Source organism: Cygnus atratus, chromosome 10 (genome assembly GCF_013377495.2).
Source record: "Cygnus atratus isolate AKBS03 ecotype Queensland, Australia chromosome 10, CAtr_DNAZoo_HiC_assembly, whole genome shotgun sequence".
Classification (NCBI taxonomy): Eukaryota; Metazoa; Chordata; class Aves; order Anseriformes; family Anatidae; genus Cygnus; species Cygnus atratus.
In genome coordinates, this window is record NC_066371.1 from 16,674,563 (window position 1) to 16,702,256 (window position 27,694).

A 27,694-nucleotide genomic window follows, 5' to 3' on the forward strand; every position below is an offset into this window, starting at 1 on the left:
TTAAACTGAATGCAAAGTGTACCTATGTATAGAGAAAAAAATCATTCTATTTTTCACCCTAGAGAAAGCTGAGGATCTCTGCATTTTTTTTCTTTTTAGGAAAATCTATTGAATATTTTTGCAGCTTGAACTTTACCTCTGTTAAGGCATGAGAATATAAAGCATTTTCTATGGATTATATATAGAGTTGCAGGTTATATCATAGTTCAGTTCATTACAAAGATAAAATAACTGAGACAGAGAAACATTATGAAAGATGTTGCAATTACTGACTCTGAGATCCTACCAGCAAGCTGGCATTCTCTTCTCTGAGATGAAGATGCTGTTTTATTATTACATCATATGTAATATTCCAGTACATCAGAAAAAGTGACATCTTAAAAATCAGCACACCGAGAACAAAATAATATTAACCAAATGTTTTAGTGAATGAATGCAGAATGCAGAGTACTTGAAGTGTCTGTGCTGTGATACAACTTCAGATAGGTTTCGACAGTAGCAGTAAATCCTTTTTATGTTCTTAGGGTTATTTACAGGGACATCTTGGAGTTCAAACTTCATTTGTTTGTTTCCACACCATTAACAACATAAAGTCTAAGATGAGTGACAAAGAAATGATAAAATACCACAAAAATTGAAGTTTGATGGCTGTAGAAACCTTTGCTAGTGTGTTTTCACAGAAGTACTACTGAAGCAACATGTAAGAGGAGATATTTTAATTGGCTTTTGCAAAAGGCTGTTTTGGGTTGCATGCAGGACTGCTGTGGATCACCAGTTTGTCTGCCAGTGATACCAGTAGGGGAATAGTCTTACCTGAGTCTATAATGTCAACATGAACAGCTCTAGTTTTGTGACTTGTAATTTCCTGAATGTATGTTGGCAAGAATGTTTTGGGCCTTTTCATGTCGTAACTTTCTCTGATGCAATCCACTTAGCTTAATGTGGTAAAAGCTCTTTCCAAGTTGTGCTCACTTGACCTACATGGTTTCTCATATGAAATGATCATTCTTTGCTTTCAGTTATGGATGATATACAGGAAACTTTGGGTCCCTCAGAATCTTTACCAAGTTTGTTTTAAAGGAGGAAATGGCATTCCTTTAAATCATTTTCCAAACAGCAGTGATACACTTCATAGCAGTACATGCCTACAGGGATGGATGTGTACTAGTATGGTTCATTAACCATCGTGGATATTAAGACATGACCTGCAAAGGCCAAGAAGAGTTGGGAAATTCTCACCTCGTTGAGATGATAAGCTGTTTGGATCCTTATTTAGTTTACCCCTCCCTCAAATGCTTTTTTCTGCTGTAGTGGTAAAGAGTTCATTTCTTTCCTTTCCGTGTCGCTTTTTCTGTTTGGATTTGAACTTTCCAGCTGGGCATGCTGATTTTAATCTTTTACTCTTTGTAAGTGGTCAGGGCAAAGAGGATGTTCTCCCCGTTGATTTGTTAATGACATGGAAATTCCCTTGGAAAGATCAGATTATCAAATTTACTTTGGCAGAGAATTTGAACAAGTATTGATGAGCAGAAGATGATGCTCCCAACGGAGCCAGGGCTGAATGCAAGCACTTAAAAAGAAAATAGCTCTTAGGGAAGTTAGAGAACAGAGCTGCAACTCTTGGTGTCTGGTTCAATTCAGGTGCAATCCCTTGGCTTTATCCACCCAGCCTTTGCTTGGGTAACGTTAGGCGAGGCCTCGCCACAGGCCCAGGGGCTCCTTAGGTAAGGCAAGGAGCTGGTATCGGCCACTCTCTGAGAGGAGTTGCAAAGGAAAGGTCGTGCACTCTGGACGAATTGTTGCTGAATTGGTCCCACATGTGTTAATAAAATTGTGACCCAGTAAAACCATATTTCTGGCTGCTTGTTTTCCTTCCTGTGGTTTCTAGGCCCCTCCACTTTACTTGCAGTAGTTTATTATCTTGTTTTCTAATTGTAATGAAGATTTACTTAAGGTTGCATAATGATATAAAATCAGGCTGTTCTTGTATTAAGGCAGGCTAAAATATGTCAAGGCCCTCTTTCTCAGTAGAACATTGAAATAATGGGATAAACATTTCCTCCCCAGCAGTGAATTGATGTATTTTGAGTAGCTGCACAAACACCGAGCAAGGTTCTGGGATTTGTAATGGTCTTCAGAAACAAGAACAGAATTCGTCTTATTTTACTTTTTTTTTTCTGTTTAAGGCATTTAAAGGAAAGAGGGTGGGCTCAAATTAGATCATAAGAATAGTTGTCTGTGACTTTATTTTTGCTCTAGATAGCTGAAAACTTTATACACTTCTTACTGTGAACACTTTCTGAGTTGCACTCAGCTTTCAAGGAAGTAGCCCATATTGAAAAAGACCTTTTTAAGACAAATCTGTTTTTCTTAGACTAGATGAGCCCATAAATCATTTAGGGTTTAAAAGAAGGCAGGGAGGGGAGAAGGGAGAGGGTGGAACTGAGATACAATTTCCCCAGAAAACCTTTTAGTCGATGTCTTATTCTGTCTTTATGATTTTCAGATGGCTAACTATTTTTTGTTTCTTATCATTGTTTTTGAACATGAGTTCAATAAGATTTTTTTATTATTATTTTGAATTTTTAAAAGGCCATGAAGGCCCTAAGGTACCTTAGCAGATAGCATTACCACTTAAATCTCAGCTGCAGGGAGAACTGCCTTTAAAAGAAATTTTAATATTGATGAGCGCTTTTCAACATCTGCTTCCTTTCAAGAGTATCATAATATATGAAGAAATGATCCACTTGACTCATTTATTAGTTATTTGAGTCATATGAACTGAGTCTATTGATAGCACTGTCCATGGGATCTTCCTAGTGAAAATGGCAGTGGTCCTGTAATGCAAAATGCTCGACGTGTTAAATGTGCAAATTGCACTGACCGCTGTTTGTGCCCTGTTGACCTGCATAGACCTGCACAGATCGTGGCCCCTGTGTAATGTTGGTGAGCTGTGAGTTACTGGGGGTATTGCTCCGTAAAGCTCCCTGCTTGCTGGTGTGGTCTCACAGCTATTGCCTAGTAATTGCAAGTAAATGGTAAGCAGTGCCGTGCTGCTTTAGAGTTCTGCTAGGAAAAAACTCTGCTGACTCCTTTTCTTGTTACTTACCCTTCACTTGTTAGTTGTTTTTTCTTGCTTTCGTGTAAGTAAAACCAAAAGCAAAGCTCCTCCTGGGCCTGCTCCTTGAGGACTTGTTAGTGTTAGGTCAGAGGTTGGACTAGGTGATCTTGGAGGTCTCTTCCAACCTAGTTGATTCTGTGATTCTGCTCCTCAGACAAACCCGGAAAGTGTTCAGTTAGCTGGCAGATGACCACTATCTTACAATACATCCATTACCTCATTTGTAAAAATTCAATTTTAGATGCAGCAATGAAGTTTTTCCTTTTTCTTTAAAGCTTTATACATTTTTTTAAAAAAGATGATTTTTAAAGGCTAGGGATTTTGTGCCATTAGAACAGAACGCTGAGATTTCTTCATAATATATTTCATAATGTGTAGACACTGCAAAACCTGAGATTTCTTAAGTCAAAATTCTTTCTTAGGTGCAGTCTGAGGGTAGAAATGGTAAATGTTCTTTTTTTCCTTCTCTACAGTAGTTTCATAAACCTTCCACATTGCATTGTGCTTTGTTCTCTGGCAGCTGGCATAATTCTGAGAGCATATAGCCTGTGATCATGCTTTACCTCTTTTTTTCACTTTTAAACTTATAAACTTCCTTTTTTTTTTTTTTAAAGCAATTTCTCCCTCTTTCAAATTCATTTAGAGGAACTGATGGAAAAAAGCTTTGTAAACCATAGGCTCTGTGACATGCAAACAGTACTGATAGGGAAAGAAAACCTGTTGGAAGGAGATGACACGTGCTTGCTCTGTATACACTGTGCAATTTTTGCAAGATAGTAAATTCATTAATTCTTCCTAGATTTGGTCTTTGGAGTTCTTCTGTAGCTGCAATAAAGAGGGATGTTCTTTCTCTTCAATGTTGAGCCTGTCAGCAGGTTGGTGGTGGTGATGTTTTATCTCTCTGGTAGACAGGCAGCTAGCTGTTTGTGTAGGTAGTGCGGGATGAAGGCTCACATACCTGATTTGTTTTTCATCTGAGTGCTTCCAAGGTGCTGGTATTGCGTCTTAAATCCTTTTAAGAAAAAAATAAGATGCAAGTCCTGTTTTGTGTCTGATGTCCACCAATTTCTAAATATGCATGGCTGGAGTTATCTGCTGAATCATCAGCTGTTGTTGGCATTAAATGCAAATATCAATGCAAAGGATGTTATTTGTGATCTAACCAGCTACTACTGGTTGTACACTTACTGTTATCTGAAGTTTAATGTGGGAAGTGTCCCAGCATTGCGTGGTAACACAAATCCAGCCCTGCTTCAGCTACTGAAGTTCTACTACTCAGGGTAGAGGCAAAGATCATAGGTCTTAATGTAATGAGAAAGAAATGGTTGGCTTAAGTGAGTAACTTCTTGCTTAAGTTATTTATAAGTAATCGTGTCATGTATTTATGTGCATAAAAAGTGGGATGTAGGAACTGACTTCCATAGCAGATTAGGTACTCTGCATACTCTCTATTATTAAGAAATAACGCCCCCCCCCGCCCCCCCCCCCCCACAAATTCTACTCATCAAACGGGAGAAATACTCTTTCTTGAGCAAGCAATTGCAAACACTTCCACAGCAGAATCAGTTAGAACGACTGTCAGCTAACTGAGCAGGAGCTGGACCTTGGCTTCCCTGTAATGGCCTGACTGGTCTCATTTTCTTTTTCAGAACTGATAAATAAAACTGACTTGCTTACTCTCAGTGGAAAGACTCTACATGTGACAACAGGGTCAGCACCTGCTGTGACCAACTCTCCTGATGCTCTTCTCTGCCAGTATATCAACTTGCAGTTAGTAAATGCAAAACCACAAGGTATGTTGGATACTTATTTCTCCTTGCTTACAGGCTGAGGTTTTTCTGATCTAAGTTTCGGATGCCATCTCTTGATGATGAAGATATATATGTCTGTTTTAATTTGTAGATGGTGACTTCATTTATTTTTCTTGTAGTGTGTACTTTCTAATAAACACAATGATTGTTTCACTTTTCTTTACCTTTTCATAAAAGTGAAGAGCCAGTTTGAGATAATGAACGGCATTTAAACATGATCCCTTCAGCATTGTTTCCCTGCTTCTGACAGTCTGCTCACCTGTGCAGCTTATTTTAAAATGTTGAATCTAAAACTGACCAGAAATGAATAGGAAGATGAAAGATAAGCCTGCTCTTTACCTAGGCATTGTAAACAGTCTGTAAAACATTTCTTAGTGCTATTTAAAAGCCAAAGGAATTGTATTATTAGTCTGGTCTGGAGTATAGATAAGTGCATGTAATTGTTTTCCAGCTGCTAATCTACTAGGCTGCTTCTGCTTTAAAACCTTTCATTGGAAAAGTTGTGTTCTTGGTAACTCGCTCTTCATCTCAGATCCTTTCTGGACTGCTCATCCATGTGGATTCCTACAGACACTACTGGGAACCTACCTGGGGCAAAAAATGTGTTTTTAATTGGGGTTTTGATCATCAGAATCTGTTTTGGGAGTTTCCGTAGTTGTTAGTGGTTTGTGTGTCCTGCTTCATGTTTCCCAGTTTCCAGGTCCTCCATTTTGACAATGGTAAAGAATTCTACAACGTTTTCTTTTGTTTGTCAAGCTGTTAATAATCACTTACACTTATGAGTTTATAGTTTATAAACTTATTTAGTGATTATTTGTAGGTAAGCTGGTATGGCTAATTCTGAAGCACTATAAAGAAATGGTGATGAACTAGAAGAATAAATCCTAAATTTCAATTTAACAAGATAAATGAAGTAATATCATTCCTTATCAATAGTTATGTAACTCTTTATCTTGTTTAGAATGTCAGAAAGGAACAATGGGAACTCTTCTAATGGAAAACCCTGTTGGTCAGAATGGATTAACATACCAAGGTCTTCTATACGAAACAGCAAAAGTTTTTGGGCTCAGAAGCAGGAGGCTAAAATTGTTCCTGGATGAAGCACAAACTCAGGGTAAGCACAAACGTTTCATTTGCTTGTTCAAAGATACTTGGAAGTTTTTTGTTGAGGAGCAGCCAGTATAACCCTGTAACTGAGGCCTAGTTTAATTACTAAATGCATTCTATTTACACATTGGCTTCTAATTTTGCCAAGTAATTCAACAATCTATTTAAAAAAATTCTTTGAGCACGTAAATATATTAGCAAGTTCAAAGTTTTAATGTATTTCCCTTATGAAATGTCCAACACCAAGTTTTTTTTTGCAAGTTTCTTCCTTTTGAAATAGAAAAGTCAGACAGAAATGGAGCTGGTGGTTACATGTTGCTGTGACTCAGAGTGAATCTCTTTCTAGAAGTGAGTCTAAAGTGCGAATATTTTGAGAACCTTTTCAAATTCTTCCTGTAATACTCAAGTTGCAGATTTTTTCTTCCTTCTGGAGAAAAGGGTCAGGGGAGTATATCAGGTCTATTTCAGAGTAGTTTGAGTAGGTCAGACTTGGTTGAGTATGGCAGCAACATTTCATTTGGAGTACTTGGGAAGTAGGAAGCTTTCATGACAATCACATACCTCAAGTGCTAAAGAATCTTTGAAAAACACAGTCAGAGGAGGAGGCTTAGAACTTTCTAATTCATGACCTGTAGCGCTAAAAAGGTGGACCTGAGAAGGATATGGAACTATATTTGACAGGAAGAATGGATTGGAAACTACATAGTAAAAGCAAATAAACAGAACCAGGTATTTCTCATATACTCAGGAAAATGCAACTTTGAATGAAATCATGTAAAGGATTCTGTCTCCCTTTTATCTTACCGGCATGATTTACAAGCTGCTTGGGAGGGTGTGGTGGTTTTATTCAGCAGGGCAGCTGATCTCCACCGCAACTGCTCTCTCACTCTCCCTCCTCAAAGGGAAAGGGGGAGAAAATATGATGAAAAGTCCTCAAGGGTTGAGATAAGGACAAGGAGATCACTCAATTACCATGGGCAAAACAGATCCAGCATAGGGAGATTAATGTAATTTATTACCTATTACTAACAAGGTAGAGCAGTGAGAAACTCAAACTAAAAACACCTTCCTCCCTTCCACCTGCTTCTACGTCCTCCCCCTGAGCGGCACAGAGGAGCAGGGAATGGGGGCAGCAGTCAGTCCATGACACTGTGGCTGCGCTGCTATTTCACGGTCTCTCTCTGCCCCTGCTCCCCGTGGGGTCCCTCCCACAGGATGCCATCCTTCCCGAACTGAGCCTGCGGGGGCTGCCCACAGGCAGCAGCTCTTCAAGACCTGCTCCCACATGGCTCTGTACCACGGGGTCCATCCCCCAGGAGCAAACTGCTCCAGCACGGGTCCCCCACAGGCGGCAGCTCCCCCCAGACCCCCTGCTCCTGCGTGGGCTCCTCTCCACGGGCTGCAGCTCCAGTCCGGGGCCTGCTCCTGCGGGGGCTCTCCATGGGCCGCAGCCTCCTCCAGGCCACATCCACCTGCTCCACCGGGGGCTCCTCCACGGGCTGCAGTGTGGAGATCTGCTCCGTGTGGGACCCATGGGCTGCAGGGGGACAGCCTGCTCCACCAGGGGCCTCTCCACAGGCCGCAGGGGAACTGCTGCTGCGTGCCTGGAGCACCTCCTGCTGCACTCATGTTAGGGGCTGCAGGGCTGCTTCTCACTCCTCACTCTCCCAGCTGCTCTTATGCAGCAGATTTTTTTCCTTTTCTTAAATCTGCTCTCACAGAGGCACAAATGACCTTGCTTACTGGCTTGGCTCTGGCCAGTGGCAGGTCCCTTTGGAGCCAGCTGAAACTGGCCCTTGTCTGACATGAGGCAGCTGCTGGATTCTTCTCACAGAGGCCATCCCTGCAGCCCCCGGCTACCAAAACCTTGCCACGGAAACCCAGTACAGAGAGAGAGATCACACACAACCTAATGACATCAGGTTACCTACCTGGAAGTTAACCATCCTGTTTAAACTAGTTTCCAAATCTTTCGAATGGGTTGAGCTTCCTCCTGAGGTACCTGTCAGCTGCTGTAGGAGTGCAGCCCTCCAGTGTAGCTGCCTTAAAACTAGGGTTAATCCTCAGATGGGTTGCAGAGATTAAAATTAACATAAGTAGGGTGTGTTTTGTTGTTTTTATTGGAGGGTTGTTTTGTTTTTTTATTTCATGTGACCTGAACTCCGCTTATTCAAAAGCCATTTTGTAAGTATAGTGAATCTCAAATGTTGATGAAACTTTCTAGTGATAGTTTGAACTAACGCTCAGAAGAACATGCTGAATGAGGTTAACGAACAGAAGTGTAGAGCAGTGTTTAGAAACAGCACAAGGTGTAAGAACTAAGTATATCAACCACACTTTGGTTGCATAAACAAAAAAGGTACAAAAAGGTACAAAAAATTTGTACAACTTTGCTGACTAGGAATGTAGCCATTCAGGAGTTATTGATGTTATACTTGCTTCTTGATTTTTAGTTTCTATCACTGTTAGAGGGCAAACAGGTTCACGGTGGCATATGATTTAGTTAAGCTGCTGAAATAAGTATTGTATAAAAGTTTCTAGCTTTTAAAGTGTGCAGTAACTGACAAAACAGAACAATATATAGTCATTAAGTATCAGTTGAAGTAAGGATTTTTAAAATGCCTTTACCTAAAAGGGAAATCAACAGAATCACTGTAGCATATTTGTAGTATGAATTCTCCAGAACTATTTAAGCTTTAAATAGTGTATAAACTGATAATTCATGATGATGTGAAGGATTGTTTTTCTTAAGTCTTCAAAGGCCAAAATACCTCGTTTGGTCATTTTGAGGCTCAGAAGATAGAGGACTTGGTCCTGGAGATTTATTTTTGTAGCTAACACATGCTTATGCAATAGAGTTATGTTTCTGTTATCTTAGGTTTAACTCACCATGAAGATTTTTTCATAGTTTTCTTTATGGTATAAATACTGAAGTGGCCATACTTTATCTTCACATCTTTTTAACTGATAAATGCTGCATACAGAACAAATCATATTTTGATGCCCCTGGAAGATATTAGTTCAATTAATGATTGTGTGTATAGTTGCTATTTTGTAATCCCTTGTTTAGCATTTTATCAATATATTCCAAGGTCTTAGCTTCAAAACAAAAATTTGAGTCTTTTTTTGATGGTTTACTCTGAAAATAAAAGCTGGTAATAATAATAATAAAAGTTTCTATTAACCATTTGAAACATTCAATGATAATGAGCAGTGAATAGAAAGGCTGATGTCTTCTTAAAAGGGAAAAAATAATAACCACATGACAGAAAATGAGTTACCAGTTTTTAAAATACTATCTTTATAAATTTTGTCAGGCACAGGAAGCTGGGCATCTGGTCTCTATTGCCCGAAAGCTTGCCAACTTTCCAGAAACAAATCTATTCCACCTTCCTTTTGGAAGACTGGAAAAACATTATTTAAATTAGAAATTCGAATAGTTTAGTTGGAAGGGACCTACACAGATCAAGTGCAACCAAATGTCAAAGTGGTGAGCATTGCTTATTCCTAAGACTGAAACACGAGTCACAGGTAGCTGGTTAGGAGATATCTGGGGTCCGGGCAATACTTCTGGCATGCTAACTTCAGTCTTCCTTCAGAGGGACTAGCACAGAAGAGCATGTTAAGTTTTGTTGTTGAGTCAAGTTTCCAATTTCTAATAGTAATTTTTCTCTTAAATAGTGCTGAAAGAAGTAGCTTCATGTAACGTCTCAGTGTTCAGGGATTGGAGATTTTGGGAGATTTGTTGTCTTTCATTTTTTTCCACCATGCTACTTGGCAATCATGGAGTTGAATAAATGAACAAAAAAAAAACACATAACTTTGAGACCAAGTTCATAGTTTGGCTGCTTCTGCAGACCAGAGTAACTTCTTTACAGACTGCTGTAATATTTTCATGCAAAGGAGAGGAAGGTTAATGAGGGAATAAAGCCCTAATTGCTGAATTGGATTATACCTCTTAGCTCTGTGGATGGGTATTCAGCTGCTTGAAGCAGAGCACTGCACTGGAGGAGAACTCCTTAAAAATGGAACCATCAGAATCCATAAGGACTCTTCAATTATTTAATTGATGGCATTTGAAGTTTGATGCAGACTATATCTGCTCAGTCTAAATATGAAACACTTTTCAAGGAAAGATGGGGGCCTTAATGTTAGAAGGAAAGTATGTATTGGTACATGGAAACAAAACTTGTTGCTGCCTTTTCTAGAAACAGTTTCCACTTGGACATCATGTTACTGCAAATTAAACTGCTTTTACCTTATCTCTATGGCTGTGCTTCACAGACTTGCCTCCCCCCACCACATGCGCCATGCCTTGGTCTTTGTCAGCTGGATGCGAGCCCAAGTTAGAGCAGGATGAATATCAGACATCAGTACGGTGATACAGTGCAGTACACTAGAAAATTGTTTCCACAGAAAAAATACCCAAATATCTGAATGTTATTAATCTGTCACTTGTACTAACACCAGTGCCAAAATTTAAAATTATCTTTTATTTGCTTACGTTGTCTGTAGGGATTCTAGTGTGCAGTTACACAGTAACCCCCAAATTTCTTTTGCTTTGGTTTCAGTGTATGTATTTGTAGTTACCACTTCGAAATTTCTTACCACTTTGAAGTTTCTTAGTAAAGAGACCTCTGGTATATTTATTATTCCGATTGTTTTGAATACTGGGAGGTACAGCTCTGGAACAAAAGTATTCTGCTCTGTTATTGGTGTAGTTTGCTACAGCTGGTGGGTGTTGGGAAATACTGAGCTAGCAAGCATCTTGCTTCTTGGAAAAAATGCTCTCTGTACAGTGGTAAGAATAGTAAAAGAGGTTTCCAGTTCTCCCCTTCTCTGTAATTGTAAGGCATTGTTTCTTTAGCTGTGAGGCAGGATTACTGGGTGCATGTTTCATAAGTAATTATAAACTCTGGATCAGCCTGTTAGAAATACGCTATATCCATAAAAGGGTTGTTGGTGAGTCTTTATCCTACTATTGTTCCAAGGTATATGCAGACAGATATGAAAAGACTTAAATCGTTATGGTACAGTATAAATTTCTTCAGGCATATTTTACAAGATAGCATCTGCTAAAAACTAATGTTGCTGCTACAATCCTTGCTTTACGTATACAACTCAAGTTGTATGCATCGTCTTGTACTCCTTCACAAGCATGTTGTTCCATCTCCTGTAAGTGATGGGATACGAGAGGAGGTAGATCTCTGCTCTGTCCTATATGGCTATTCTTACATAATGTTTATAAGGGACTATGGTTTTCAGTGCATTGTTCTGTGTTGTTGACTACACATTATTGCATTATAAAGCAATTTTCTGACTAGATGCTGTTCTCTGTGGATATGAAGCTGGGAGCTGTGGGCTGACATATGCTTTCAAAAAAAAATTCTACTTTGTAACCTAGAACAGTGCCTTGAACTCTTGCACTGGTGAGCATGACATGTGGCTTGTGGCAGTTCTTTAATGCACTGTGCTTTAACAGGAGGGAATTTGAGCTGAGCAGTTTCTGTCCAAGTCCCATTTCAATTGAATGAATAGAACTGTCCAAGTAAAGAAAAAATGCATTAAAATGCATTGATAGTTTCACTTCTTGGAAAGAACACTAACTGTCTTCCCCCCCCCCTTTTTTTTTGGTTCAGAGATCACAAAGGACGTCTCCATGAAGAACCTGAACATGAAGACTGTATATGTTCGTGTTATACCCACCACAGCTGAATGTTGAGGATTCCACTTCTATGAATAAGACCATGTAGACTTTTTTCCACAAAAATAAAATTTAATTGGATTAGTATGCTTTTAGATTAACATCCAAGTTGTGTATGGTACTTTTAACATCTCAGATTGCACACAGGATGTTTTCTACCAGTGCATGTCTAATATGCTGCTCTTTGGTTTCAAATACAATGTATTTTCATTATGTTACCTTACAATATTGTAAAAGCTGTTCAAAAAAAAATGTCCAAACTCCTTAACCCTAGATATCTATGCAGTAATTTGCCTGAAAGAAATGGGACTAGTACCTCAGTGATGCTGTTCTCTGCCTGTCCTTTATGCAGGGGGCATCTTTGATTTTTCTAAACCATGGGTTACCTACAAGGCTCTATGATATGTACACCATATTACAATAGCTTTGAAACTTGCTTAACTTGAATGGTTACCCAAATGCGTTCGTTCATACTAGCTGGATTTTCATGAAGTGTGTGGTTGTTGATTTAAAATGCTCCTTACCTTCAGTTGTTGGAACAATAAATTTGCTTCATCTCCAAACTCGCTTCCCTGAGTTCAGAGTACTTCACTTCCCTACAATTCCCTACTTCCTACAGCACAGCATTCCATGTGGATCAGGTGAAACCTCAAGAAACTTGAAGCCTGAAAATGTCCATACTGAATGCCAATGACTGGGTTGTGATACTCTTGGGTTACGGGGGTTTTATTTATTTTGGGGTGGTGGTGTGTGCATTTGCTTCAGTTTCAGATTTAAAAGCAGGTTTTAGAAGAAATTTGTGTTGGGTTTTTATTTTAGTTTTTATAAAGCTCAATCCTATTTTGCCAGATGTTTTAGTGTTAACCTCTCTGTCCATCAGCGAGTGAAACAACAGGCAACCCTTTTATGGTTGAGGATGCTTTTGGCTAGTTTTAGATGACTGAAGTCATGTTTAAGTTGCACTACATTTCAGTAGTTTTGTTAATCAGTGTTGAAACTTGCTACTGTGCAGAACACAGAATTCGTGAGGTTTACTTGCATACAGCTGCATTCACTGCTGTGCCTTTATTAGCTTCCTCAGAACAAGATTACATAAACTGTGAACAAGTGTATTGACAGAAAAAAACATTTTATAAGAATAACCAAGTCTTGCTTAGCATGTTTTTCCATTGCTGTTTTTCATCTTTACACTAACTATGAATATAAACCAAAGCTTTTTTTTATCACACTATATTAGTAGGAATAACTATAAATAAATGTTCTGAGCAACTACTGTGCTTTATCGGACCATACCAAAGTCTGTAAGTACTCATTTGAAGTAAATCAAGTCTCTGGCATTCAGTATACATAAAATTACTTCTATCAGTATTAAAAATGTCAGTGCCTGAACCTACTGAATCACTGGCCCATTCAGTTTAATGAATATTGGACATTGCATTCTACCTTTCCCTTTAAGACAGCTTGTTTATCTTCTTATTGACTTAGTGACATGAAAATCAAATAGGACTCTGATTTGTATTGACTCTTTTCACATTTAAAAAAAAAAAAAGTCCAGTTTGTCTTCTGTGAAAGTAAGATTGCTGATAGTAAGCTGAATGACTTTGCTTTACTGCTCATGGAGAATAAATGAAGGTGGCAAGTGACTACAGTCTATAACCTCATCCTTAATGAGATCATCTAAGGTGACATCATTACCTTGTTAAAGAATATATTTGGGACTTATTGTTTTTGTAACTTTTTTCTTAAGGATGTTGGCTGCCCAATTTCTGTATAACGACTAGACTGGATTATATGTTTGCTTTCCAGTGAATGAAAAGCCTGGCTAAGATTTATGAATTCATCCTGAATTACAAATAGATAATATCCTCAACAGAACCGTTTTTCTTCCTCAAATATATTTATAGCTGCTTAATGTCAAAAATAATTTACCCTGAAGAGAAGTGATGCTTTCTGTCGATCGTGTGTCGATCTGCTCGAGGGAAGGAAGGCTCTGCAGGAGGATCTCGATAGGCTGGACCGATGGGCTGAGGTCAACTGTATGAAGTTCAACAAGGCCAAGCCCCAGGTCCTGCACCTGGGGCGCAACAACCCCAAGCAGAGCTACAGGCTGGGAGATGAGTGGCTGGAAAGCTGCCTGGCCGAGAAGGACCTGGGAGTATTGGTTGATAGTCGGCTGAATATGAGCCAGCAGTGTGCTCAGGTGGCCAAGAAGGCCAACAGCATCCTGGCTTGTATAAGAAGCAGTGTGGCCAGCAGGGCTAGGGGAGCGATTGTCCCCCTGTACTCAGCTCTGGTGAGGCCACACCTCGAGTACTGTGTTCGGTTTTGGGCCCCTCGCTACAAGAAGGACATGGAGGTGCTCGAGAGAGTCCAGAGAAGGGCAACGAAGCTGGTGAGGGGTCTGGAGAACAAGTCTTACGAGGAGCGGCTGAGGGAGCTGGGATTGTTCAGCCTGGAGAAGAGGGGGCTCAGGGGAGACCTCATCGCTCTCTATAGGTACCTTAAAGGAGGCTGTAGCGAGGTAGGGGTTGGTCTGTTCTCCCACGTGCCTGGTGACAGGACGAGGGGGAATGGGCTAAAGTTGCGCCAGGGGAGGTTTAGGTTGGATATTAGGAAGAACTTCTTTACTGAAAGGGTTGTTAGGCATTGGAATGGGCTGCCCAGGGAAGTAGTTGAGTCACCATCCCTGGAGGTCTTTAAGAGACGTTTAGATGTTGAACTTAGTGATATGGTTTAGTGGAGGACTTGTTAGTGTTAGGTCAGAGGTTGGACTAGGTGATCTTGGAGGTCTCTTCCAACCTAGACAATTCTGTGATTCTCTGACCTTAGTCCAATAATCTCATACTTCACCTGAGATATAGCTGAACTGGTTTTCCTGGGTTTTCTTTATGTAATTGACTGCTTTATGCTGAAAATGAAAATTGGCCTTTCCCTTGACTTCATGCATGAGCTTTCTCTACGAAGATGTTCTGCAGAATAGCACTGCTTGTTAAAATACCGTGGCATGCTGATGAAACTTGCTGTCAGAAGTAAAGGATTTAAGTTATTTATTCACAGGAAAGGGATGAAGGAAAAATTGCTGATAATTCTGTATGTGTCCCTTAGTTCAAAACCTATGCAAAGGGCATACATTTGAAATAATCATCACAGCACTGTCTTGAGACTGAGTCAGCAAAGGCAGCGCTGTGCTTCTGTAGATCTGAAGTTAGCCCAGCTGGTGCGTGCACGAGGCTGCACGGAGCTTGGTGTATCAGCATGATAGGCTTTAAGGAAAGCTTCCTACCCACTACCTGCTTCTCAGAGCGTGGTTACAGAATAATACAGTCTGTACCATGCTCTGAAGAGCAACCTTAAAAAGCAGAGGGAGGCACAAGCCATAGTTTCAAGAAAAGGGGATGACAGACTACAAATTAATGTGAAGCATAGTGTTTTCTCATCCTGCTTCACCGTAACTGCAGGTGCAAACAGAAATCTGGAAGAATGTTTTCCTGTTTCTTGTGTTCTCACCAAAACCTGAGACAAAATATGACCAAAAAGATAACAGAACTGCTTTTACAGAGTTTGTGGTGTATAGGCACAGACGGTACCTGTAATGTAACACTTCTGTTTAGACACTGCCTTAACAGAGGGACGCTGCATACCTGGCACCTCACGTTTGAATAGTTACAGACGTCTCTAAATTTGTCTTAATGTTATCTAGCTGTGTTTCTTTCATCTTAGTAAAATGCAGGTATATATTCTTGGTGCTTGACCTGGAATACCAGTGTAAGAAAGCACTTCCACTTGCTCTCAGTGTGACAGGTGGGTGTGGTGTTTCTCTTGCCCTGCTTCACCTCAGCCTCCTTTCTTTACTGCACACACTCCATTCTTCACTTTGTTTTTCTTCATCCTTTTTTATTTTTTACCTTGTTGCTTTTAGTTTATCAGCCATGGTTTTCAGTCCATATCCACGTACTCCTCGTGTGTTGCAAATGACTGGAACAGAAACAGAGATGTGCCCTTGCATTCTCCAGTCTGATCGTAGCATTTATGGGCATTTCCATCCTCGTGCTATTTCTGCCTTTGGTAGGCTCAGTAAAGGCTGGCAGAGGAGAAAAAGCATATTTGCTTAGGACAGATAATGGAAGAATGAGACCGGAGATTATCAGAGGACACTGTTAAAAATGCATCTGAAAATGCTTTACATCAACCTTTTACATAAGTAGTATGTAATTAAAAAAAAAAAAAAAGTTGCAGAATTATAGTTTAATTTTACTTTCAGCTGCTGCTCTGTTGGCTGTGGTCTCATCTCTAAAACAAACTGACAATTTTCGGAAAAAGTTGTGACCCATTTGGGTGAACTTGTGCTTTTTCTGCCTTCTCCCTTTTTGTATTTTTAATATTAGATAATATCTAATAATTTCTTGACAGAATTTGTCTCATGGGATCTTGAAGTGGGAAATTTTCTACTAATTTTTTTAATGACTTTTTAAATGCACTTCTATAACTTCATCTAAGTTGGGCTCGATGTGATACTCTTCAGTATTTACGTACTTCAATTAACTTCTCCCTTAAATAGCTTGTTATATAAACTAAGTCTTGGACCACTCTTGCCTCTCCTCATATAGAGAAAAGCGCTGCCTGGGCACTCACAGAACTGTGTTACACTATTTATTATACTCTGTAGGAGTTTGTATCCTTGCATCCTGATGCAGACTGCTAACTTTCTGGTGTTGCCTCTCATCTGGTAGCAGTACAGCAATCTCTATTTCTCACTCATTGAGATGTATGCAGCGTCCAATGAGCTGCAACAGCTGCACTCTGCTGAACCAGCTTTTCGCTGTCCGGGAGCTGTAGGCACTGACACAAAATAGAACTGTTATTGTATCCAGCTGTGGTTTAAAAAAGAAAAATTGAGACATCCTTTTCTCACACATGGCTGGTCCCTCCTTCCCCCTGCCCTGTCTCAAATAATCGCCCTTTGGATCTATGGTGGCTGGTTTGGGCTCAAAGCACTTTCATACCTGTCCCATTCCTACCAGATGGGAATTCCCTGGCTGACCCTAAGAGCACCCCTGACAGCAAATTTAGCAAAAGGGCATGACATCAGCCAAGACTGGCAACAGGATTACATCCTTATTAGGCTTAGCTGAGGTACACCAGCAAGGCTACGTGGACAGTAACAGGGCTGTTTGTTCCCTGTCAGTTCAGTTGCCAACTTTCCCCACAACAAATCAAACTGTAATGGTGGGTCAGACTAGCCAAACACCACAGTAGTTTTATTCCCTTTTTTCAGGTGATTGTGTAACAGACAAAAACTTGCATTTCTGTTTTGCTTTCTTACAGTAAAAATGTAGTGAATATTGGTGTCTTTTTGCAAGTAACATCCTTCCAGAGAGAAGACTGTTTTTAAGGAAAAAAAAAAAGTTTCTCATCATGTTTTAAGTTGAATAGTAGCTGATCAGCTGTACAGCTCTTTTGCAACTCAGAATATCTCTATTTCTGTTCTTCAGTGGAGATGGAGTCTAGTTATCCTTGTCATTACTGGTTAAGCATAAACCATTATTCAGTGTGTCTTTTTTTATCAGATTTGTTATGGGGTAGACTTGACACTGATTAAAGAAATTGGAAAAAATAATGTATGCAACTACATAACAGAATGTATACTTCAAAGTAGACTAAAATGTTTTCTTTCTTTCAAACATGGAATGAAAGAAGAGAGCAGTATCACCCTCACACGGAAGCAGCTTTACAGCATGAGTTAATTTTACTCTTGCTGTGCTATGAGTGGTGGTTAACTGGGGTTGGGGGAGGGTGTCTTCAATTATCTAATGTTTTCCCCAATTAAAATGTTTATGTAACCAATATAATTATAGCTTTTATGTAATTGGGAAAAAAAAAAAAAAAAAAAGGTTCCTATTTCAGTATGTCTGGGTATTTCAGTTAATTTCCAGTCTCTGTCTGTACAGAGTTCTAATGAGGGGTCACAAAGCTTCTCAGAAGACTTCTAAAATTCCTTGCAGATGCAATTAGGATAAAATTGCCCCTAAAGATATTTAAAGTTTTTAAAGATGTTCTTGAGTCAGAGATAAGGGAATCCTGTATACGTTACCCTAATTTTGCAGTTTGTTCCCAGCTCTGTTTAGTGTTCAAAACAGGGCTGTTAAAATATCCTCAATAAGCAAAAATGCACCCTGGCACTTAATATTTGCTATATTGGATTAACTATGACAGCTAGACAACTGTGCAGAAGGTAGTTCCATGGAGTATCACTTGCAGTATACCTGAAGGACAAATTTTCTTTACTTTTCACGTAATTAATTTTCCAAATGTGAAGGCAATCAGTTTCTTGAACTAGAGCATGTATTGTGTAATTAATAGCACAAGCAATATCATAGGATCTTTGGGACTTAAATTGCTTATGGACATCATTGGCATTGCAACTGGGAGGAGGGGAGAACCGTAAGGAACACTCCAAATTTCATTTAGATCTTACACTGCAAATCCTGCTTATGGACACGATACTGTCTAGACAAAGATGAAGGATCCTGAATGTTTCTGAAGATTAGTGAATGTTTCTAAGATGAAAAGTTGACTACTGGGTCAACTGAACAGGCCAAAAAATAGGCTTATGTTCTTTAAAACCAATAGCTTTAACGTAAAGGTAGTTATGATGGATTAGTAATTAAACAAGACCCAATAATTTCCTACTCTTGCCAAGCAAATACAAAACAACAAACAAACAAACAAACAAAAAAGCTAGCACTGGAATGTATAAACAAGGCTTATTTTACAGGTAAGACTTATCTGTAAGATGATGAAGTGATCCTTCCACTTGAGTACTGATAGCATTCCCACTGGAGAATAGCAATGAACTCATCTTCAAGAAGTTGAAGTTAAATTGGATGGGAATTTTGGCCACACATCAGGAAAAGCCTTCTGATTATAATAATCTACCCCTAGAATGGGTGGCCTAGGAGGGTTTAGGATCAAGGATGGTTTAGGATCAAGGATGGTTTTAAGAAGAGGTTTATGAGTGGGGCTCCTACGAATGGCTTGGATACAGTTCTTCCTGGAGCTGGACGTAGACTGGAAAACCTCTCAAAGGCTTTTCTGACACCTTTTTTTTTTTTTTTTTTAACATCTATTTTGTCACCTAGGGAAAAGACAAGTTTTCAGAAAATTCTTTACATATTCCAGTCTGTCATTAACTTGTCTATGAAAATGATTGTGGAAGGAATAAAACAAACTGTTCATTAGTTCTAAGGCATGTATTCTGTTTAGATGTCTATAAAAATGTGTCCATCATTCTGATCTGAACACTTCTATTGCACCTTGAATGTTTTTACTGCACTCACTCTTTGATCTTACGCTGTGCTATATAATCTATTGTCATCTGAAAGAAGCGTGCCAGCAGAAACGCTGCTTAGGTGAGTCAGACCTGCATTTGAGTATACACAGTAGGCCGTTCTGTATGTGGTTTATCAGCTGCTACATGTACAAACCAGATGCACTAGCAGATTTTGCTAGCAATATTTGAGTACCTTCAAGAATCTGTCATTCACCTGGTGTTAAATGACTGGCATCTAACTTAAACTATCAGCTCTGCCAAGAGAATGAAAGTGACTGTATTAAAGGCACAGAAAGAGGTTTAAATAATAATAATAATAATTTTCTATGTGTATGATGGCTGTTTACTCCAAAGGACAACTAAGAGGAAAAACTCAAATGAATTGGAACACTTAGCTTACTCTGCAAATCACTGGATGATACCATTAGTTTTGTAGGCTTCAGAAGAGCTTACTCCTGATCTTAACTCCCCAAGTGATTTCACACAAAAAACAGTGTTTTGGGTTCACCTTTTTTATGGTCTTTTTAAATGTCTTTCTCAGCTGCTTTACTGTCCTTTCAGTGGCATAAACTTATGATTCAAAGCTAGCAAAGCAGATTACGTGGTAAATAGCCACAGGAGTTTTTGCTTTCCCATCCTAAAATAAAAATAATAAAAAATAAGTACCTTTGAAGAAAAAAGTAAAAAAGCAGCCATGTATGTAATGTCTCACTTCTAATATATTATAAATAATTAACAATGTGAAGATGTAATTCCTCATGATGGAATGGTATCTGAACGTCTGTATGTGTGATCTTTCAAGTGCACTGATGGTCAACATTGCAGGATTAGTTTTTTTTTCCTACCCTATATCCATTGCTAGACTGTCTTCGTTTTACAATATGTAGTTCTGAATCTCAGTTTTTACAGAAAGCCTTTAATCTCTTCCACTCTGTTGCTGCATACAACCACTGCCTGTGAATCTCTGCTTTCCTTGGAGGAAGGAAGACAGCAGAGAACCAGTAACATTAATCTTCCACATCAGAAAAGGAGAACAAAAAGGCACCACAAATGTAGACTTAATGGTCTGTCCAAATGGCATTTTTATGGTGGTATCATCAAGTACAGAATACAAACACAAACGGAGTATTCTGAAGAATGACAGCAATCTTGCCAACTCTGAATTTGACAAAAATGTCTAATATTTAGCCCTGACCTCTATTATTGAGATAAGTAATATTTTCTGCTATAAGTAATATTTTCTAGTGGCCGCACAAGCCTATAATCAAGGCAGATGTGTTAGGGGAGGCACTAACCTGAAGTTGCACAGCAAAACACTAATGATCTGAAAGCATTGCTTCCCTGCTTCCCTTTTACACATTTCTCTGTGATGGTATGTTGCACACTGCAACATTGTTCTTGGACTGTGAGCTTGTTTTGATGACTTACTGCACAGACCTATTTTTTCTTGCACTTGTATTGTAGTTTCTCGTGTATGGACTCAAGGTGCTATTGGATTCAAAGCCACATTTCATAAAAAGACCTTGGCTCTGAGCTGAACCTGAAGGGTACAAACATGGTGACTGCTGCCGGAGGGCCCAGTCTTGACATCTTCATTTTTTCCTCATCACTGACAAACTTGGATGTTCTTAAGATTAATGAATGGTATAGTGATGTTACGCTGCTGTTTTCCAAATGGTGTTTTGCATCTGACAGTTCAATAATGTATATTTATATTTTTAAATATTAAGGGTCTCTTTGAAGCCTTGGTGTTCAGTCTGTCCAGAGTTAATTTCCAGGTTTGAATTATTGTTGTGATGTACATGAATTGCAAAATGAAACTCTGGCTTTATTTGTTAATTACATCACGCATATGTGACATGAACAGTGGAGTCATTGGTGGGCAGGAAGAACATGATTTCTTCTAAAGCCAAGAAATAGGCTGATTATTTTGTAGGTTTGCATTTTTATACATTAATATATTAACTTGCGGCCTGTGAGTCTTGTCCTGCTTTCTGCTTAGCTCAGTGGCAAAGCATCAGCTCTGCTATATTCCTCCCAAAGCTGCTATTCACAGCGTGAATCCAAAGTAATCTCTGTTGTATGATGTAAAAACAAAACAAAAAAAAAAAAAAGGAGAAACTGACCAAGGATTCACTAGCAGCACTTTAATTCTTAAATAGTTCTCATCATAATAGAAGGAGGAAGAAAAAAGGAATGAAGCCATTACCAAGTGAAAGATTTTCATCCAAATGTATATACATAATGAAGAGAAAGAAGATGAGGGAAAGGAAGTACAGAGTATATATAGTCCATATAGTCTATATTGCAAGATAAGCAAATGGTTTTAGGGTGTTAAGAGTAGCAAGAGTCCAAAGTAATTTACAAAGGGCAATAATAAAATATTTAAGATTTTTTAATATCCTTTTGTAACACTATGCCTAAAATATTGCCTATTTAAAACTGTTCTTACATGCAGCAGGGATCACTTTTAAAAAATCCCTTCAAAGGAATCATTAAATATTTCAGAGTTGTAGCTTGCAGTTCTGTGTTATGAAGGTCCCAGCGTTTTCCTTTGTTACACTGGATTTAATCAATAGAAGACAGTTCAAGGATTTTTGTTTGTTTGTTTGAGTGAAGGTTGGTAATATGAAATTTACAGTGAATGCAAAACAAGAACAAGAATCTACTAAAGTGAAACCCTGGATAACCATGATGGGATCTTAACAAAAGAAAGCAAGTGAATTCAAATCCTGGGCTTTAAACAAAGTGCAGAGCTGTATGGTTAACAGAATTTTCCACACCTCTGATTACAATATCCCAGAACTGGTTCAGAAGTTTTTCCAGCCTTGTTGAGTATATCCCCTAACCTAGAAAGAGTTTCTCAGAGCAATACCTTCTCTCTGTTCACATAAACATCGTCATTTCATTTATAAAAATGGAGATGTTTAGCATGTATGTCAGCAATGAAAGTCTCTCTATGACACTGGTTGTTTCAGAAAAAAGTCACTCCCCAGTGCCAGAATTTAGGACACAATGAAACCACAGTGGTGATACCAGTTAGGGTCATCAATAATGAAGTAGTTATCTGAGCATTATTTCGATTTCAGCCTCCTAAAAACTTGCAACCAAGACTCAGACTTCCCTGCTGACCATTAAAGATATGATCCATAACGATGTCTAGTTCATAGGAGACAAAGTCTCCCATTATAGAATGTAAGAGATCATTTCCAGATAGAACTGTACCATTTTTTGCTTCTGAAACAAAGATCCTCGTTCCTACCTTTCAAAAATAAAGCTGTACCAATTTTTGCTGAAAAACAGTTAATTTGGACAACTGCTTCATATTAAGGAGGTCAAGGAATGTTAGGTAGAAAAGTCTTTTACAGGATGCCCTGCCTGGACACTAGGGAGTGATCACAACCCCACGGTATTATCCTGAGGAAGAAGAGACAGTTTCTGAAGCAGACAGATCTTGGTCTGTTATTGGTTGTCCAAAGAACGTTGAAAAGTGGTGCTTTGTGGTTTTGAGTTTTGTAGAAAGCCCAGGTACACCTGGAAGGACTGTCTGCTTTCAGTAAGATATTCTGCTTAATCAGCAGACTGCTGAATTTTGCACTAAATCCAGCTTTCATATAGATTTAATCTCATGATAAAGTGGCTAATACTAAAGCCACAGAAAAGCTGTAGTGTTTCGTGTTAATTCAGTGGTGGCAAAAGTAGAGATGTGCTATCAAAGGTACGTCTGGGAGAATAAATCTTTGTACCTGGCGGTCAGGCATAGGTAACTTGACAAGGAATCTACACTTTGGAAATCAGGAATTGCATAATAATGTGATACCAAACAACGATGAGTACAAACAAACAAAAAGGCTGTACAGGTATAGATATAGATGTAATTGAGAAAGGTGAATTGCTACAGTGAAATAAAAACATTTAAAAATTTAATTAGTGAAGTTCTTACGGCTTCAAGGTCAATAGCAAGTTAGCAAAGATTTGAGAGATCTGTGGTTTCTGATATGTGTGTACTTGCCTGGGAGCCATTTACGGTTTCCTGTTGGATATTCTATTTTTGCTAGTAGAACAATATCAAAATTCTGCAGCTCATCTACATTTACCGTTTTGAGACACAACAGTGTAGCATACTTCATCCTCCTGTTCTTTGGATAAAGCTTGTTAGTAAAGGACATGTAGACCTGGTACACTTCTAACAGCTGAGGCTGAAATGTAGTGCCGGTGTTGTCAGCACAGGAGAGCTGAATTAACAAAATGATTTTTTTTACATTTCAAGTACAATATCAATCCTGCTGACCTTTAAACTTCTTAGAAATATCAAGCTAAATATGAATTCTTTATCTCCTTAAAGTATTGTCTCTTTCAAAAATGGATAAACACAAGCAACTCTTACCACCGTCCTCTTTGCACAAATAGTGAGGTGGTACAGCAGGATACGTCAGATGTTGAAGTGTGATGTTCTGCATTGCTAGACAACAACAGAAAATAAAGCACAGAATAAAACATTCTATTTTTGTTTTGCTTATGTATTACTGGAAGTATGGCAGTTTGTTCTGCCCTTAGTGTATCTATTCACTTTTGTCTAATTTGCTTTCCCATGTGGCTAAATAAGAGAATAAAGGCACAACATTAAAATGAGATGTGACAAATGATGGAAAAGCAAAAGTCATCTGGAGGATGAAAGTGTTTCATGGGTTTCTGGGGCTCTCAGCCCCTCTCTTGCTTGCAAATCCTAAAACTGAAAGGGGTGGAAGGGCAGAGTGTTCCTCACCCCTTCTTCACCTCTTTATGTCTGCTCCCACTCTCACTCCCCTGCCCCAAATATATGCTCAGTTTTAAACTCAGCATTGCTGTCATGCTGTACAATTCACTTCGACAAAAATTGGTTCATGGAAACATTTACATAGTCTTTTTTCTTTCCTATGGAAAACATGATTTATTGAAGGTTGTAGCTTGGCGATGTAGCATCTGAATATGAGCACCACTTTTCCACAAAAAAAGGAGGGTTTACTTGTCTTTACCCACTTTAAAGTTGAGTCACTTCCTATAAATATCCTGAACATAATGAGGATTTAGGCATGAAACAGTCTGTACTAGCATTTTAAGAACCAATTTTGTATTTTTCGTACACTTGAAATACAAGCCAGGCTAATCTTAGAATGCCTTTTAAAGCTTAGCAAGGTCAAATAAGTGCTTTGTGCAATCACACACGTAAGTTGTATTTAACTTTTCATTAACTTTTCAGTGTGCTAAAAAATATGCATAATTCATTTCCCTGCTGTTTTTCACTGTAACCATATGATAAATGGTGAGGGGGAAAAAGATGAGAGATCGGTGAAGCTTTCTCATGTACGCTACCACTGAGAAACCACTACAACTGCCAACTTAAAGAGTCTGTTGCTGTCTAGGTTCATTTTTATTCAAATTCCAGTAAGTTGTATAATTAAAAGAATATTAATCTGTACTAAGTACAACTACTTGAACACCCCCTTATAATTGCAGAACTTTGCAATAATTACTGCTTTAGTATAGACTTTCTGATTAATACAAGCCATTGCAGTTCATTAAAAGTAAGTAACATGCATACGTGGTCTGTGAAAAGTTTTAAGGAACAGCTGAAGATTTGCTTGTACCTTTTTGCTGTGCCATGAAAGACAGATGATTTTCCTTTATGGATTTACCAATGTCCTGTGTAATAAAACAACCTTTCTTCAAATGCATATTCTTATCTAGGCTTGCTTTCCTTGCTCTTACATAACTGAACACACACTTAAGACTGCTCTCTGTACTTATTTGCAGACTGCAAGATGGTCACGGTATCCGGGAAGATACTGCTTTCTGCAACAAGAGTTGATTCACTGCCTTAACTCAACCTTTTATGTTTGCCTTAGGGCAGAAACTTCCCGATTTTCCTTATTGAAGCTCACATAAGATCGAATCAAATATGTATTTGAACTATGAACATTGGTGTGCCCAAGAAATAAACCAGAGATGGTAGAAAACGCAGAGGAAACAGCAGTAACTTCGTTTACAAGACCTAGCCTTGCCTGCCTCACTCTGCTCTGAAGAGGACAGTCCATCTTTGGTGCCTCCATTCCGTGCAAATGCCTCGTTCCTCTCCACCAACACAGAAGGTAAAGAAACAGCTTGGAGTAACCAGAAGTACTGTGCTGGGGAAGAAAGTCTTGGTACTGTTCATTCCTGGAGAAAACAAGCCATCACAGTGCAAACAGGGACTTCTCAGAGACCCAGGGGCTTTTTAGCCTCATCAGTCATCCCAGCGTTGTTTGACCAAGCTATGACGGAGGGACAGGCAGACCGCCCACCACAATCTGTTCAAACACCATTGTAGCTTTTGTTTTCTGACATACATAGCCCAATTCATCCCTGCTGCTGAGATCCAAGCTTTCTAGGCATAATTAGGACAGATAGCCATGTGTAGTAACCTTTCTAGTTGCCACACTCAGGAAATACAGCACATTAGTTTTTTTTCCTCTGCTATTCAGTAAGAAAATCTTGTTTATTTTGGTAAGATATATTTGCAATATAATACATAAAAGTAATATTTACCTCATTAGATATCATTTGTGAATGAGGATAGAATATGCATCAGCCCAGAAGCAATAACAGACTAGCAGCAAAATATCATTTACAAACATAAATCATTCAAATTCCATTTTAAGAGGATAATATTTTACTTCCCCAGATTACTTGCTTGTGGTAGGATATCATATACTTATAAGAAAAAGCATAAACCACTCTAGGAGGTAATTAAAGTTTTTTTTTTTTTTTTTTTTTTTGTGGGCTTGGGTGGGGATATTTTTGTGTGATAGATTGGCATTTGGCATTGTGTGTCAAGCACCATCCCTGATAGTGTTCTCATTCAATTATCACCAGAAAACACTAGCGATAACATAGTATTTCCAACACCAGTAAATTTGGAGAAACTGAGGTTGCTCAAGAAAAGCATTTGAAAATAAAATCCATCGTTACATTGACCCATCCAAGATGATTAGCTAAAAGCTGTATAGGAAGTCAGATTGAGAGATAGGGTTTGGCTGCTTCTTGTTAGCAAATTGTTGCTGATAAAGAGCAGGTTTAAAACTTTGTATGACAACTTTAATGGGAATTCAACAAGTCTGACTCTTTAATCAAGGCTGTGGTGTGGAGGCTAATTTCATTCATCTGTGTGGGATACAGAATAGTTGAGGCTGGCTAGCACCCCCAACTTCTCTGCTCAAAGCACATTCAACTAGAGCAGGTTGCCCAGGACCTTGCCTGGCTAGGTTCTGAGTATCTCCAAGGATGGAGCCTCTACAACCTCTCTGTGCAGTCTGTGCAAGTGTTTGACCATCCTCAAAGTAAGAAAAGGTATGGTTTAAAAAATAACAATAATTTTTAGTGTTTCCATGGAATTTCCTGTATTTCAGTTTGTGCCCATTGCCTCTTGTCCTGTTGCTGGACACCACAGAGAAGAGCCTGGATCCATCTTCTTTGTTTCTTCACGCTGGGCATTTAGTCTTATTTATAAGATCCCCCTGAGCCTTCTCTTCCCCAAGCTGAACAGACCCAGTGTTCTTAGCCTCTCCTCACGGGATGGATGCTCCAGTTCCTTAATTGTTCCCATGGCCCTTTGCCGAACTTGCTCCTGTAAGTCCAGGCCTCTCTTGTACTGGGAGGCCACCAGCACTGGACCCTGCACTCTGGGAGTGTCTCACCACTGCTGAGTGGGGGACAGATCATCTCCCTTGACCTGCTGGTAGTGCTCTGCCTAATGTGGCCCAGGAGGCTCTTTGTCTTTCTTGCCATAATGCCACTCAGACTTCATTAATACAGAACCTTTCTGGATTTTTTTTTTCTCTCTAATCTGGGATAATTAGCCGACACTATAAATTTATGTTGATGCAAATAAAATAAGAATTTATTGTCTGAGAACAATTAAAAGTAGTTTTAAACCGGGAGTCATTTTTTACCTAGAAGTTCCAGATCAATACAAATCAATATGTTGCTGAAATGCTACTAGAAAACAAAAAGCTGAACGAAGAACGAGAAAAAAGGTTTGTACTTTCTCCATCCATAATGTATTCCATGTCCACATTTTTCCTTTCTGCTGTGTGTACTCATCAATAGAATATATGGTCAAGATCATCAGACAGGTATATGGACTTAATTATAAGACAGTACAAGACATTAATCCTATTAAGGTGACTAATGTAGGTGTGTAGTTACCTTAAACTCCTCTCCAGATAATGGGAAGATGCAAATAGTGATACTGAAGAGGTCTTAGGAGACCCGAATAGCCATCTGGGAGTATTTATTTCTCTTTTGATTTTCTGTATGGGTATGTGTGTACACACACACTGGAGTCCAGGAGGAATGCTCCAAAGCTAGTGTATATAAGCCTATGTAATCATGATGAAGTATTAAACATACAGGTTAGACCCTAGTAAGAACTAACCTTTTTAGGAATTAAAACCTGGTGGTGAGATCACATACGAATGTTATGGCTGTGCATGCTAAGAATATGAACTATCTTGCTGCTGCCATTTCCATATGCAGTTAACCACGGGACTACTGAGACAGCACATCATATCAGGCATGCAGATAACTGTGGGATTAATTTGCAA

The 27,694-nt window shown here is 39.0% G+C and overlaps 1 protein-coding gene across 1 annotated transcript in view; it reads left to right on the top strand.

Annotated features, from left to right (window-relative positions):
* IARS1 (isoleucyl-tRNA synthetase 1) overlaps positions 1 to 12,311 on the top strand; it is a 105,792-nt gene extending 93,481 nt beyond the window's left edge. Inside the window, exons 33-35 of the mRNA XM_035558434.2 lie at positions 4,771 to 4,914; positions 5,894 to 6,046; positions 11,679 to 12,311. Coding sequence (XP_035414327.1) covers positions 4,771 to 4,914; positions 5,894 to 6,046; positions 11,679 to 11,761 — 380 coding nt within the window. The 3' untranslated portion in view covers positions 11,762 to 12,311. The remainder of the gene's footprint in view (positions 1 to 4,770; positions 4,915 to 5,893; positions 6,047 to 11,678) is intronic.
* The last annotated feature ends 15,383 nt before the right edge of the window (positions 12,312 to 27,694 follow it).